Genomic DNA, 15,392 nt, shown 5'->3' with positions numbered 1-15,392 from the left:
CCAGTGCTCCCTTGTTGCTGTCTCCAGGAGGGACCTATGCTTTTCCATTCATCCTGGCCCACACCTGCAGTTCAGCAGCAGTTCCTACTGGCTTGCCTTCTCGGGCTTTATCTCCCAATCCAGCCAGCAAGCCTAGCATTCCCAGCATCCTCTTTAAGCTTCTGCTAGTTCATTCCTTGGTTCATGCAAAGGTTCGTTTCCCCCTCAAAACATGGCCTTTTCTCCAAGCTCTCTATACTGTATGCTAACTTCCATGCTGACATTCTTATTGCTTCTCAATAACGTGACTTGTTGCTGCATTGTTTTTTCTTTTCTCCTTGTGTGGAATTCTCTGTTTCCAATTTCCACTTTCAACTCTTAGCGCTGCTTCAAGGCCCTTCACAAATCTTGATTTCTTCACCCATCCTTCCATAACCACATATCATTTCCTTGAAAGTCCTCAGGCCTTTAGTGATTCACAAAAAGACATTGAATACTTGGAGAAAACCTGTGGCATCTCTTAGGACATGTCTTAGGAAAGCTGCATTTCACAGGAGTGTGCCTGAGTTCAAGTCCAGGCTCCTCTTTTAAGTCTAGCCTCTCGCTAAAGCACAATCTGACGCATTAGCTGATGACTCAAGTACATGGATCCCTGCCATCCACGTGGGAGACCCGTTGAGGGGTCCCTGCCATCCACGTGGGAGACCCTTTGAGGGGTCCCTGCCATCCACGTGGGAGACCCGGTTGAGTAACTGGCTCCAACCATCAGTCTGGTCCTTCCCTGACTGTTATAAACTATCAAATGGAAGCTTTCCCTGTCTTTCAAAATATAAAAATAAATTTAAAAATGTAAAAGACGTTTAATACTTAATGATATGATGCATATTGCTGCATGTTCATTTTTTATTGCATGCCAAGTTCCTCCCCCAAATCCCCTACATAAACACACATCCACACATGTTCTCTATTACCTTGCTGTGTGTTACAAAACTGAAAACCAAATTTGTAAAGGATAGCTTATTTTTATTTTTGTTGACTGTTTAAAGCAGACACATAATAATAGATAAATGATTTATAAAGAATAAGAGCTAAAAAATAAAGGGCATGCAGAGATATTCATTCCTAGTAGCATTTGAATTCTTGTAAAAATACGTATTTATTTATTTAAGGGTTGATGTTGCAGAGTGAGAGATGAGAGAGACAGATCTGTCTGCTGATTCCCTCCCCAGGCAGTGCTGGGACAAGCCAAAGCCCAATGCCAGGAGTTTACTATAAAAGTATTAAGTGTAGAGATGATTTCTTACCTGATTTTATGCAGTCTGAGGACTTGCAAATACCATCTAAAAAAAGAAGGGAGTACATATTTAGCATTTTCTTCCTTTTGTTCTTTCAAAAGCTAGCAATTAAAAAAAACAATGTTTTAAAGCTAGAACTTAAAAGTAAATTTCCTTGAAGTAATAATTCCTTAAAACTGAATATTACATATCATAGTAGGCAAATTCTAAATTTAGAGTTTTGATGATCCAGACAAAATATGCTATGATATCATTCTACCAACCAAGTTACAAACTGATTATTGAAATAATTAGTTTTCATTTGGGACTTTCTTCCCACCACTACACAGAACCAATCTTTTTAAATTCTTACTGAGGAAAGCTTTCAAGATTCAAATTAGACTCTTTTAAATTCCTATGAGGCCTTTTATACTTTCAATGATACAACAAATGTTGATTAATGACTATTACTGAAGTGGTTAACAAAATTGTGTTTAATTTAATCTAATAAACATATCCATAATAGAATCCCCATAAACTAAGTATGAGTGACCTAAATATTACTGACTCAGCTTAAATATAGAAGACAATGGACTTGTTAAAGTAAGTTATTTTGACATACTGATGTTACAATTTATTAATGAGTTTATAACATCATAGCTAAGTGTCTATCATTTTTTGAAGATTTATTTATTTTTATTGCAAAGTCAGATATACAGAGAGGAGGAGAGACAGGAAGATCTTCCATCCATTGCTTCACTCCCCATGTGACCGCAACGGCTGGTGCTGCGCCGATCCGAAGCCAGGAGCCAGGAACTTCCTTCAGGTCTCCCACGTGGGTCCCAAGGCATTGGGCCACCCTCGACTGCTTTCCCAGGCTGGGAAAGTGGGGCTGTCATGATTAGAACTGGTGCCCATGTGGGATCCCAGAGTGTTCAAGATAAGGATAGTACCATCCTTAGACATGTTAGGTGGGTGGTCAGAGTCAAAGATGAATGTTTCACCCTGTCTGTGTGTATCACTGCTTGGGTCTGAGAGGGACTCACCATCGTAAGTTGCATAAAGCGCTATCATGGTCACAGCTATGACAGTGAGGAGCAGGACAAGGACCGAGAGACTGATCTCCAGAGGGGTCCATCGCTGCTTCTTCTTTGGCTTTGGAGTGTTGATATCAGTTATATCCATCTGACTTTCTGATCTGCTCATCACCTAAAATCTGCAAAAAATAAAACCACTCATAACAAATAGAAAAGAGGAAACAAAGACAGTGTCCCAAATGCTTAATGTGATTGAATAAAAGCAAAAGTTCATCTCTTTTCAAGTAACAATAAAGGATATCTTTGTTGAAAAGACAAAATTTTGATTCTACATGTAAAGAATTTATAGCCAGACAAATCTGACGGGTCCTGGTCATAACCTTTTGTTTTTCAGAATCACTTTGTATGCCAGCAAAATTAGATGGCCTGACCCAGTTAAACATTCACATAGGATTACTTGAGCAGTTCACAACTGAAATATTGCTGTATCATTACCAAGAAAGTCTTACACTCACCATTATAAACTATAGTACAGTTGCTTCTTTTATATGGTTAAAAATCAATAACTAATAATCAAAAATCAATAACTGAAGTGTTGACTAAGCAATCATTTGAAACATGAACTAAAACAGAAAATCAAAATGAACAAATAATCCCAAGTAATTTATGTAAACATCTCTTATTTTTACAGTTCAAAATGAATACCACTTGCTGATATGGTATGTTAACTGGATAGACAACATTTTGAAAAAGGTCAGTGGTTTGTATCTTGAGAGGAAAGATAACTATACCAGTGCTTCTTGGTGCAACTGAGGGAGAGAAATGATTTAAAAACTTCTAATTCACAAGTCAGGGTGTCCAATGTCAAGATAATTTGATTTATATTTAAAATAAACATGTCAATGCTGAGTAGTTTTCATGTGCCAGTATCAGCTCACATATGAGCTTTTCCAGCTTCAGAAAGTAGATATTAATATATCAATTCTGTACCTTAGGAAACTGGAGTGCAGAAGTCAAATAACTCGCCCACTCTGCCACAAGTAAAAATTGTACTTAAAAGACACATTTGGTTGCTGTTTGAAAAAGAAATGTATCATCATGCAGTAAAGGCTATTTTAGAGCTCACTGCAGGAATTCAGGGGCAAGTTAAGGGGATAAAGCATCCATACATAAATTCCATGTGTCTTAGGAGGCCTACTCACCTACCACAGTCCCCCACCACAGCTGAGAATGAACAACTTCATTTTGTCTTCAATGACAATATGAAAGAACAGCTTGAATGAGCAGATAATTATTAATAGCTCAATCCAAATTCATCATACAGGTAATTCCTAGCTGAAGAGATGACTCAGAAAGCTTTAAGAGTTAAAGATTTGTGGAATATACAAAGTTCCGAGTATGTTTTGTGTAAACTGAGGCAGAGAGCAAAGCAGGGATTGCTTTGACGTGTGACCTGGGAGATCCAGCAGATAACTGAACTTACTCTATTTACAAGTAAACCACAAATGCTGAATGTTAAAAATCTGGATACAGAGTCTTCATTATGCTGTCTGCTTGATAGTGGGGCTGTAAGTATGGACAAACTATCAAATAAAAATGCTTCGTTGGGCAATGAAAACCATGTCTGCTCAATAAAAGTGGACTGTAATGTACCTGAATGTTGAGATGTCTTGCTAAATGGTTATGTAACCCATGTTAACTAGTCTCATAGCCTCTGGGAGGATCTGATATGCAACTGCATTGATCACTGTGTTCTTTTAAAAAGGGTGATGGCTGACTATAGAAAAGATGAAAACATGCAATATTTGAAATCTTGGACAAGTAAATAATATAAAAGAAAAATTTTCTCAGTTTCCCAGAGTACAAAATTGACCTAAAGGACATCCGAATGCATTAATCATAGTTGCTGCTACATTTCCCTGTCTTAAATATTTCTCCTCTTGTTCTAATAATACTTTGAAAGACAATCTAGAGAAATATTTTGCTTCTATTAACACTATTATTGTTATTATCATTAATTTAATTCTTTCTTGGGATTGTCGAGGGAATGAGGGCAGCCATGGGTAAAAGCAGAGGTTCTGTTTGTTACTGCTACCCATTCAACAGTTCAACAGTTAGTGTTGAGTGGGCAAGCACTTCTCCCTCCCTGGTTACTTCTACTTGAATTCTCCCCTTTGCTTGAGAATGCCTACACAGCCTACACAGCTAGCTCGTAACGGTTTGACACTGAAGATAGCAAGAATAGTGACATGGAAATTAAGGTGGTGGCTCAAGCTGTTTACTCCTTTTACCTTGTTGCTCTTGAATCACTTGCAAACTTTCTCCCTCTGCCCTGCTTGTAAATGCTCTGCAAATTCTTCAGAACGCTTTGCTCCCAAGCAGCATGCTTCAACAGCCTTGAGCAAAAGTAGCAATGATGCATATTTAACCTCATAACACACTTTGTCATTGAATTCCAGCTCATGCTCAACAATTCATGACTTTCTTGTGAGAAAATAGGACTAAGAATCCTAAACTTCTGTTTCACTAACTCCCACTCCCTGACCTGCATATCCAACTCAACCACAGCCAACCACAATTTAGAAGGGATTCAGGGAGAACAGATAAACAGACAAATTAAAATACAAACAACTATAAAGTGATAGAGTTTTAAGACAGAATATGCAAAAATATAGCTCCATTGTTAAAAGTAACTCATCTCAACTGGAAATATATTAAAACACGCAAACTGAACAGTGAACACTGCCAGAGGATAAAATGAAAAATTAGGAGGTCTAACCCAACAAGAACTCCGCTAACTACAGCTCAGCGACATCAGAGAAAGAATCAATTCTTGTGCTAGAGTCTGGGCTGAATTTCAAAGGACTGTAAAGCAGCAATTCTTACAACAGCCGAGCAGAAGTGTTTATTACTTTATCAGATAACCAAATTCTGCAATGTGGAGGATAACTGGAAAACGGGCAGTGTGAGTCGAAGCACTTCTCATCCTCTCAGCACAGGATAGCGTTACGGTATTCCAAGTCCTTGACGATGTACTCTGTATTTACAGCTTACATTGTGGAAACGGAGGCACAGGAACACGGATATGCTTCTATGCTTCCGTTTTAGACTGAATCTGCAGAAGCTTGGCAGGTAGGTTCTCAGAAGAAATCATTTTTTTTTTTCTCCAGACATTAACCACTGGGTAACCCATATGCTAAATATGGAGCTCTAGGCAGAAAGCCCCAACCACATTTCTCCCTTGCAGGAGTGTAGATCTACCATCAGACACATAGTTTCCAGTCCAAAAGACACCAAACCGTTTTTAAGACAGGGTAAGACAGCAAAGCTACCTGCCTTAGCAGCCCACTTGCGTGTTAAAGGCTGCCTATCCTGACTCTGGAAATCAGGTAGTACCTTTCAGGGGAGTAAAACTGCCATTTAAATCGCAGGAGCATAGTAAAGAGGAATGAAATCGGTGAGAGTTCTCCCGCAACTCTATCCCTTCCCTACCAATCCCCTTCCAAGTAATGCCAGTAGACTGAGACCAGTTAAAGAGACCCTGTTAAAAAAAAAAAAAAAAAAAAAAAAAAACAACTTTCACCCACAAAGGAGCACTCCCACATACCCCGCGCCACCCTTGGGTGATTTTTAGCATAAATTATATAATAGCAAATCAAGGTTCAAAGCGAGATGAAGAGGTGGGATCATGAAAAGATCTTCAGGTTCAGAAAAGTAAAAATAGAAGTGAGTTAACAAATTAAAAGAAAATCCAACAGAAACCAAAATGAACACAAACCTTGCTTTTTAAAAAAACCAGGGTCTGTACAGCGGAATGGCCAATTCCCAGCCCCCAGATCAGCCCTGCCGCAATTAGGTAGCGCTGATCTCGGTGACCAAACATAACTCCCCAGTCACAAGCTGCTGGGAGCTCTGGTAATAAACCTGAGAGTCGACCTGACATCACTCGCAGATCCCTCCTCCAGGTCACCCTCTCTGCCCCTTTCCTCCTTCCGTCCCTCCCTCCTTAGGTCCCAGCCGCAGCTCCAGCCCAGGGCACGCCTCCTTCGCCTAGCGCCGCGGGTCTCGGGCGCGCAGGTCGCACCAGAGCCGGGCCGTGGACCCTGCTCCGCGTGCCTGCGGCAGCCGCGCCCCTTAGCCAGCGCTGTCTTCCCCCCGACCCTACCCCCGGCGCGTCCCAGCGGCTCCCAGCGCCCCGAGCGATCGTGCCCTTTAGACCCTGCTGCCCCAGCTCCCAGGTGCCTGCTGAATCTGCGGTGACTCACCAGTGGGATTCGGGAGAAGTTGGAGGCTGCTGAGCAGGCACATCCCGACCAATGAGCGCGCGGGGCCGAGCGGCGGGCGGGCGGGCGGCTGGGGAGCCCCGGCGAGCGCCGGTCAGTCTGTGCGTCTCCCGGCGCGCCCTGAGCGCCGTGGGCTGCGGGCGGCTGGCCGCGGGCGCCTATCCCAACGAGGCCGCACGCCGCCGGGAGGTTCCGCGCCGGCCTCTGCCCTGGCAGGGGAGCGCAGGACACCCCAGGCATCCCTGGGACCCTCACCAGAAGAGACTCACCGTGGTCTCTCAGTAGATCCCGCGCCGGGAGTTGGGCGGCTGCTCCCGCCTGCGCTCGGTCAAGCCTGGCCACTTGCACATCTCCGCACCCTGCGCGTCTCGGCGCTCCCACCCCCTGCCTCGCCGCGGCAGGACGGGGAGAGCAGCAGTTCCCAGGGTGACCTGAAGGTTTCCGCTGGGTCTCCCAAAAGCTGTCACATCATGTGAGGGGCCCGTGGGGGAGGAGGCGGTGAGAAAGTCTCCCCACGCCCCCAGTTTCCCCACCTCGCCATTCCCAAAAGGGCCTTGCCCAGCATTCTTGGGATTGCTTAGCTTCGGGGCTTGCGGGGAAAACAATAGTGGGTCTCTGGGATTCCTTGATGCTGAGGAGGGCACCACAAACAATGCATTCCTCCCTCCCTTCCTCAGTCTTTAGATTTTCTCCATCCCAATTCCCTTCTAACTTTTACTTTCTTTCCCCCTCCTTCGCCCTTCCCTTTCTTTTCCCATTCCCGGTTTCGTTTTATTTCCTCCCTTTCCTTTTCTTAGAGCAATGGGGGTGGGATGGAGTGGGGTTTAAGATCTGTACTGAACTCTGCTCCCCGTCTCCATTCTGGGGAAATCAGAACTGTGCACTTGGGGTGTTGGAAGTAGGAAGCGACAGGGATGGGGAACGAAAATGTACACCTCCTGAGCCTACGGAATGTAGCTGTGACTTGTCTGGACCCTTGTCAATTGCAGTCCATCAAGCAGCACTCCATTTTCACTTAAAGGAATTCTTTCCTTCTCAAGGGGGTTTAACACACACACACACACACACACACACACACACACACACACACACACACACTAGCGCGCGGAAATCAAAGCAGATCCTTTATAAAAGAAGGCTCAGCAGCAGTTCCAGTACCAGTACCAGTACCAGTCAAGGGGCTCTAAAGAACTGAACCTCCCCTGCCGGCCCAACTCCTTGTTTCTAAGGTTTTAAATGCAGTTGTAAACACCAACTATGTTAGCAAATATATCATGGATCCTATTCCGTGAGTCATATATAATGACAAACACACGTACTTTGCGGAAATTCATACTGAAATACTATTGGGTTTTCCCAAACTTGTGATTCTCTGCTTTAAAGATCAAAATTACTTCTTGGGAAGGGTCCGTTGTATGAACAAGTTTTATAGCATTTTGATAGCAGACAAAACTGAAAAGCCAGAAAAGTCCTGCAGGCCAACCAAACGGAGACTTCTTCAAAAAGTCCACCAATCTTCAGTCTCCTTAGAGAAATCCAGTGTGTAGCCAGTGTGTAGCCAGTGTGTGCAAGCAAGAAGTCATGCAAGTTTGTGATAATTTCTCCTTTAAGGACATAACAAAGAACCTCCAGACACTTGTGATAAGTAAATCAGAATGGAAGAGAAGGTGATTCTCCTGGGTCCATGCACAGTGGTACGCCTCGCTCACAGCAATGTGGGTGAGAAGAACCCTGTATGTCACACAAAAGCTTGGTTAACTATTTTTAAAGAGCCCCTAAATGGGTATTCACTAGTGGATCCCACCTGCAGCTCCCGCATCCCTTATCTGAGTGCAGTTGGATTCCTGGCTACTGCACTGCGTCTCTTCCTGCTGCTGCATCTGGTAAAGCAGCTGACCTTGGCCCAACTCCTTGGGTTCCGGCCGCCCAACCAGTGTGGGCTCTTGGCTTAGGCCTGGTCCAGTCCTGGAAGGTGCTACCATGCGAGGAGTGAATCAGCACATGAGAAAAGTCTCATGTAAGTAAAAAGAGCAAGAAATATTCCTAAAGAATAAAGAATAATTTTTTAAACATTCATTTTTCTTATTTGAAAGGCACTTTTTAAAATTTATTTTTTTAGTGGAAAGGCAGATTTGCACAGAGAGAAGGAGAGAGGTCTTTCTTCTGCTGGTTCATTCCCCAAATGAGCACAAAGTCTAAAGCTGGGAGTCAGGTGGTAGTAATTTTCCCAAATTTCTGTTGGTACAGTCAAGCTACTGCCACTTATTGGTAACTTTTTAATTTCCCCTCTAGTTCATGATCATAAATGTAGGGAAAAATGGTAACTAATGGAAGGACTACCATACAACAAAGAATATTAAGCAAAGAATATTGTTGCAACATAAGTCAATCTCAGGAAACATTTGCATAAGTGTACATGGAGAAATGACCACCTGAAATGCAAGACAGTGTTGATATGCACATTCAGAAAGCATTACTTTAATTGCTAGTCAATTAACTGCCATTGGGGTTTTACATATTGTTTCTTCAAAAACAAAACTCCACTCTGAAATTCTTAGTAATCTTGTTTGAAAGGGCACATGATGCTGATTAATTTTAGATTTTACATGCTATTAAATTAATTATGAATGTAAGAATTACTATTTTAACCACTTAAAGGAATGAAAATCAAGAACATCAAGTCACATCTTGCAGAAGGACTAACAAAATGAGAATCTATCCAAATGATGCCAGGAAAGAAAGGAACAAAATATTAGAAAAGGAGTTGTAGGAAGCACAAAATAAAATGACCAAAATAAGTTAAAACATAAAGCAATTACAATAAACTTAACTGACATGAATTTTCCAATTGGAAGTCAAAAAGTAGAATAAAACAAATAAGCAACATCCAGCTCTGTCAGCTAAAAGAGGCATTTCTTTTAAAATTTACTTTTATTGTTGTTATTATTTGCTATGATAGATTTATAGATATAAGGATTTCCTCCACATTTTCTTTCTCCCCATTTGCCTCTCCCACCATTTCCCCCTGTATTATTACGGTAGGATAATTCTTTAGTAATTGTTATAACATTTTGTTGTTTAACTGCATCAAGTATTGCAGGTATAGGAAATCTAGAATCAAATCATCAAATTTATCAGAAGTAGAGATGCGTACTGCAATGTATCTTCACTTCCTGGTATATTAGTCTTCATTATACCATTCATCTATGAGAATATAAGAATATACATATTTACCTATACATCTAATAGTTTTGTATTCTGTGTGAAGGTTGTCATATCAGAGTGAACATATGATATTCTTCCTTTTAGGACTGATTATTTCACTGAGCATAATGATCTCCAGTCAGGATCATTTTGTTGCAAATGATAGGATTCTATTCTTTTTGATAACTGAGTAGTATTCCATGGAGTAGATGAACCACAGTTTCTTATGCATTCCTTTTTCAATATGCATCTGGGTTGTTTCCAGGGCTTTGCTATAGTGGATTGTACGGTTATAAGGATGTCCATTGCTTTCTCTTATGTAGATTTCACTTAGTAAGGATATAGATCCAGGAGTGGGATAGCTGGGCATATGGTAAATCAATTTTCAGTTGTCTTAGCACTCTCCGTATTGACCTTCATAGTGGTTGCAATGGTCTACACTCTCATTAGCTCTTTAAAATTAGGCTGTAGAAAAGTTAAAGGCAAAATGATGGAAAATGTATGTCAAGATATAATTAAAGAATTGCTGTTATAGCAAAACATTTGGAACAGACTAAAGGTTTATTTTTTTATAAATTAAGTAATAAATTCTGCAGAATGATGTAATTTTAAGTTGGTCATGTCCAATTGCATAAATTTTAAGTATTTATGCCAAAAATGACATAAGACATAAGGGGAGAAATTGATACATACTTTCTGCAGAATCTATGAAACATTCATAGACACTAATTAGGGTTAAGGTGAGACTGTTCAACAAGGCTTAATGAAGTTCTAAGAATTTCTATTATAAACAACACATTCTTGGACCTTAACAAATAAATGAAAACCGTAAGTACATTTTTGACAACAAATGCTGTATTCTTATTCTCTAAAAGAGGAGAGCATGAAGTGCTAGAAGAAATGGTGAAAGGTTTTGTTTCTACAGAAAGACAAGTAATAACTCACTAATTCTCAACTTGCCTTGCTTTTACTTTTTTCCTAAAAGAGATCTGACAAGATACCTTTGACCAGATCTGAATACAACAAAATTTTGAAAAAAAAAGAATTACATCTGAATTACAGTCTAAATGTACTATTACAGGCCTTCTTTTGAGAACTATGTTTTTGGCCATCGTCTATGCATAAATACTTTAACATTTTATTTATCTGCACAACTGTGAATAACTGGGTCCCTCTTCATCCACTGGTTTCAGTTCTCAGATGATGGCAATGGCCAGAGCTGGTCTGACATGAAGCCAGGAGTCAGGAGCCTCTCTGGTCTCCCACCTGGGTGCAGGACCCAAGCACTTGGGCCATACTCCTCTACTTTCTCAGACCATAAATAAAGAGCTGTATGGTAAGTAGAGCAGTCAAGAATAAACTAATGTCTATGTAGGATACCAGAGCCACAGAGCACATGAGGAGCTGGCTATACCAGCATTCCAGCCCCACCATCCATTTTTCTGCTTGAGTTCGGTGAGGCAGTATGATAAAATATGATTTAATAGTGATAAACTGATTGGGTATCCAGCAAGCCCAATCTGTTTTGCTTGTTCTAGACCCCTCTGTTATAACATACTTTCTCTCCTAACCCTCACCATGGCCAGTGCATTGGGTAGACCCCTTCTTGAATGAAAATCTTAATTTCTTTATGGCTGGCTCCTACCATGAAGAAAAAGGTTAAAGTAATATTTTTAGGCTTTGTAATTGGTTGAGGGCAAGGTTCTGGTTTCTATGATTTGCCTTAGGGAAATGAAATCCTAGTTTCTGTAGCTTGCCTCCTGGGAGACTGAGGGGAGAGAGATGCCAGGGCGGGAGATGGTCAGAGAGAAGCTTTGCCTCTGAGGCCTTGGCTTTAGGTAATGACTTCAAAGTTCCCATTTAACCAAGAGAGCATTGGCGTTACACATCCATAAGAAAAGGATTCAAATCTTCGGAATAGAGCTGAGAACTGCAGAAAGGAAAAAAAACATATTGTTTTCCTGCAACATACAAAACAATTCAGTTCTACACCATTATGGAAGTTAAATGCGACATAAATCAAATTTTAAAAAATATTGAAAGTGTTAGAAGTGTGAAAAATCCTCAAAAGAAAATCTTTATAAATTGGTGACAGGGAAACATGTCAAGCCCCAGATTCAAACAATAAAGACATTGATATATTACAAAATAAGTTCTTGCTTAATTAATGAATTTAATTGAAAATAAGATATTATTTCTCTTTGATGAAAAACATTAAGGAAATTCAAACTATACACAGCTTACTGAAGAAAGATATATTTGACATACAAAAGTATAGTTATTTGTATCCATAGTACATTAAAAGTTGCAAGTAAATAGAAGCAAAACAATCTCAAAAGTGGATACAAGACAGGAACAGGCATTGAAATGAACAATAAATGGAAATGGCCATGGACAAAAGATGCATAGTTTTATTAACAGTCAAGTGCCAATTAAAACTCCTACATAAAATCCAGTTTTACTCACCTAACTTCTATACCACTTGTAAGGTATTCATTTGTGTAATTTCACAGTATAAAAAAGAAATTGTTAATTGTTCTTATTAACAGCAAGGCAGATCATTGGCTGTTTTAGTGAAATTCTGGGTCTTGGTTAGCCTAGGATAGAGGTGCTTGCTATATGAAGCACCAGAGGATAGAGGCATTGGACTTACATGGCTATATAAGTCTCTCTTGTATTTCTTTCCTCCACCAACCACCACTTCTTTACAATATGTTTAAAATGTAAAATGTAGGAAAAGACCTGTTTGTTTTTCCTTGTTGTGTTAGGCTCTTTCCTGGAGCACAGACAACCCATTTGAGCCCTGGTTGCTGCACTTGCATTCAACTCAGCATCAAAGATGGCCTAAGTGCTTTGGCCCCTGCACCCACCTGGGAGATCCAGAAAAAGCTCCTGGCTCCTGGCTTCTGCTTGGTCCAGCCCTGACTATGGAGAGTAAACCAACAGATACTGTAGAAAGAAAATAGGAGGTGTAATACAAGTACTCAAGAAATTAATAATTCAGCGGACAAAAGGAATTGACAATGGTAATTTTCATAACTGAGTTATACTCAAAGTTCATTTGAAATATATGTCTGGGCAGCTTCACATGCGTGGACATAGTTGAAGAGTGGAATGGTCCAGAGGGGGGAAGAGTAGGGGAAGGAAATAGGGAAAGGGCACTTTTAATTCCTCTCCTCTTTCTGGTCACTGACCAAAGTATAGCGTCCCTCCAAGTTACTGGATTTTTTTATATATATGTAAGATTGGAAGAAGAGTAGCTACAATAACACGTACCACTGTAGATACCTGGTATAGGAGACATACAGGCAGGAAGTCGGGGAAGGAGTACTGGTTAAAAGGCAGATGGAATTACATAGGGTAGCGATTTATGATTTCCAGGTCATGACCTAAATCATGCTATCCTACATCACTGCCACAGCAGAGACTTCTGACTCTTCTTAAGGCTGTGCTGAAGGGTAGTGATCCATCTTTGTGTCTGCTTCCTGCTCATCCAGGGTGTGGCTTCTGCCTATCTTGCGTTCAGGAGACCTCTTCCTATCTCATCCAACATATCTATCTCATGAGTCAGAGAAGATTCATCAGTAACTGCCAAAGGCTGTGGTCCCTGCATGGTCATTATTAGTTTGAGAAATTGTAGAATTTTAAAACTTACATGGTTACGAATCACCATAAGTGAAACTGGGAAAACATAAAAAATGCAAGAGGAATGGTTAGGATAAGCTTTACCCTGGCACTGGGTATGTCAGGAAACTTCATCACCTAATATACTTCTTACCCAATTTTAGCATTGCTCAGAAAATCGCCAGATAAAAGATGATAAGGGCTTCTCATTCAAGATAGAAAATGCCAGAATACACTACAGTGAAATACTTTGATGGTTTCCAACTGCTGACATAAGACATGACTTAAGTAGAAAGAGCATGAGGAAGGACGAGGGGTCTGGAGCAGTCTCTTGACAGAAGGCTGCAATACAACACAGACAATGAAGAAATCTGCGTGTGATGGAAAAGCTGGTGCAGTTTCCTGCATGTAGTGGTATGTACTGGGAAGAATTGCATGCAAGGGAGCAATGAAGTTGGAGTTGTCCATTAGATCACCCATGCTGTGTTGGTGGAAATGGAAAAGATAGATGGTCTCCATATTAGTGGAGGCCAGAGATATATGTTAGAAGGCTAGTGCAGTAATTCCTTTTTAATAATTTGTTATTTATTTATTTGAAAGATAGGGAGAGGGAGGGTTTGGGGAGGGGTGGGGAGAATCCAAGTACCTATGAAACTGTGTCACACAACACAATGTAATTAATAATAAAAAAAAGTGTATGGTAAAAAAAAAAGAAAGGGAGAGAGAGAGAGAGAGAGATTGATCTTCCTTCTGCTCGTTAGCTCCTCAAATGATCACAAAAGCCAGAGCCAGGCCAGACAAAAACCAGGAGTCAGGAAATCCATCCTGGTGTCCCATGTGGCTGAGAAGCTCTGGAGCACCTGGCCCGAATCAGAAAACAGCCAGGATTCAAACCAGGCACCACAGTAGGGGTTGTAGGAGTCCCAAGGAAGGTCTTAACCCCAGCACCCATCTCCTGCCTCCAGTGTATTCTTATGAGACGTGTATTAACAATAAGTATGCTTATCTAAGATATCAAGAGCAGAGTTTTGGGATGGAATCAGCAGGATATAAGTGTTTTGCTTTTTTTTTTTTTAAATTTTAAAGGTAAGGAAAAATTCTTCTGGAATGAATCCTGCAGTTCCAGGCAACTGGATAGGTCTGTGACTTCACTGAGAAAAGAAACTTTCAGTAATGGACCTGAGGAGCTGGGGGCAAGATGCTGGGCATGTTGTTGAAATTGTAGCAATCCTGCCACATGATGGAACATAACAATGGAATGATTGTGGCTTCTAACATATCCACAAAGTATCTAAATATTTGTTACATGCCCAATGCAACAATTAATGTGATGAAGGAACAAACAAGACTCGAAAGTATTACAGTCTCAAGCTGTACTCCAGAGAAAAACAACCATTAATCACCCAATGGTTATTTTGAAAACAGTTACTTACCAAGCAGTTTTCAATAAACTGTGACTGAGTGACTGCACATTACATTTCAAAACATGGAGCTGAGTCTGTTTCTGGCTGGCTGGTCCCCTGTGCTTTGCTATTGTGGGAGAAGTCCCAGCAGAGACAGGCTGCACTGTGTCCTCTCTGTGTGGACGTGACTAAGCGCCATTCCCGAGTCACACACTGTGCTGCAAGTGGCTAAGATGATTTTATCTTTCATCCAGGCAGCTCACTAAAATTCCTTTCCAGCTACATATACAGATAGGAGAGGAGATGGGTGGTTGCACAGCACAACGTGTGTTAGCATTTGGCACTCAGAGTGGAACCAATTCTGTTCAGGAGCAAGGCCTATTCTGAGCCTCTGGCATGTTGGTCAGCCATGACGTATGCGCAGCTGATTCCCCCGCACAAGACCTCTCTGAGGCATTTTCTGTGGAAATAGGTACTTCTGGTTTGGGAGGAAAGAGCAAGGAACCGAACCCTTCAAAACAGCAGACACAGGAAAAATCTGAGGATAGTCTCAGGATAGTTACTAAGTCTTGACACGGGTAATCTCTA

The 15,392-nt window shown here is 41.0% G+C and overlaps 1 protein-coding gene across 3 annotated transcripts in view; it reads right to left on the bottom strand.

Moving 5' to 3' along the window:
- Positions 1–7,012, bottom strand: part of MME (membrane metalloendopeptidase) — an 85,307-nt gene extending 78,295 nt beyond the window's left edge. Inside the window, exons 1-3 of one of the 3 annotated variants that reach the window (XM_058661466.1) lie at positions 6,843–7,012; positions 2,300–2,469; positions 1,284–1,319 (exon numbers count right to left, since the gene is read on the bottom strand). In XM_058661466.1, the coding sequence (XP_058517449.1) occupies positions 1,284–1,319; positions 2,300–2,459 (196 nt within the window). In that variant the 5' untranslated portion in view covers positions 2,460–2,469; positions 6,843–7,012. Of the gene's footprint in view, positions 1–1,283; positions 1,320–2,299; positions 2,470–6,068; positions 6,221–6,555; positions 6,781–6,842 lie in introns of those variants that run through there. The other 2 variants (XM_058661467.1, XM_004598085.3) reach the window with 2 other exon arrangements.
- Positions 7,013–15,392: the final 8,380 nt, after the last annotated feature.

The sequence above is a fragment of the Ochotona princeps genome, chromosome 3 (assembly GCF_030435755.1).
Source record: "Ochotona princeps isolate mOchPri1 chromosome 3, mOchPri1.hap1, whole genome shotgun sequence".
Taxonomy (NCBI): domain Eukaryota; kingdom Metazoa; phylum Chordata; class Mammalia; order Lagomorpha; family Ochotonidae; genus Ochotona; species Ochotona princeps.
The sequence above is the reverse complement of the archived record's forward strand: the minus strand, read 5'-3'. Positions and strand labels throughout refer to the sequence as shown.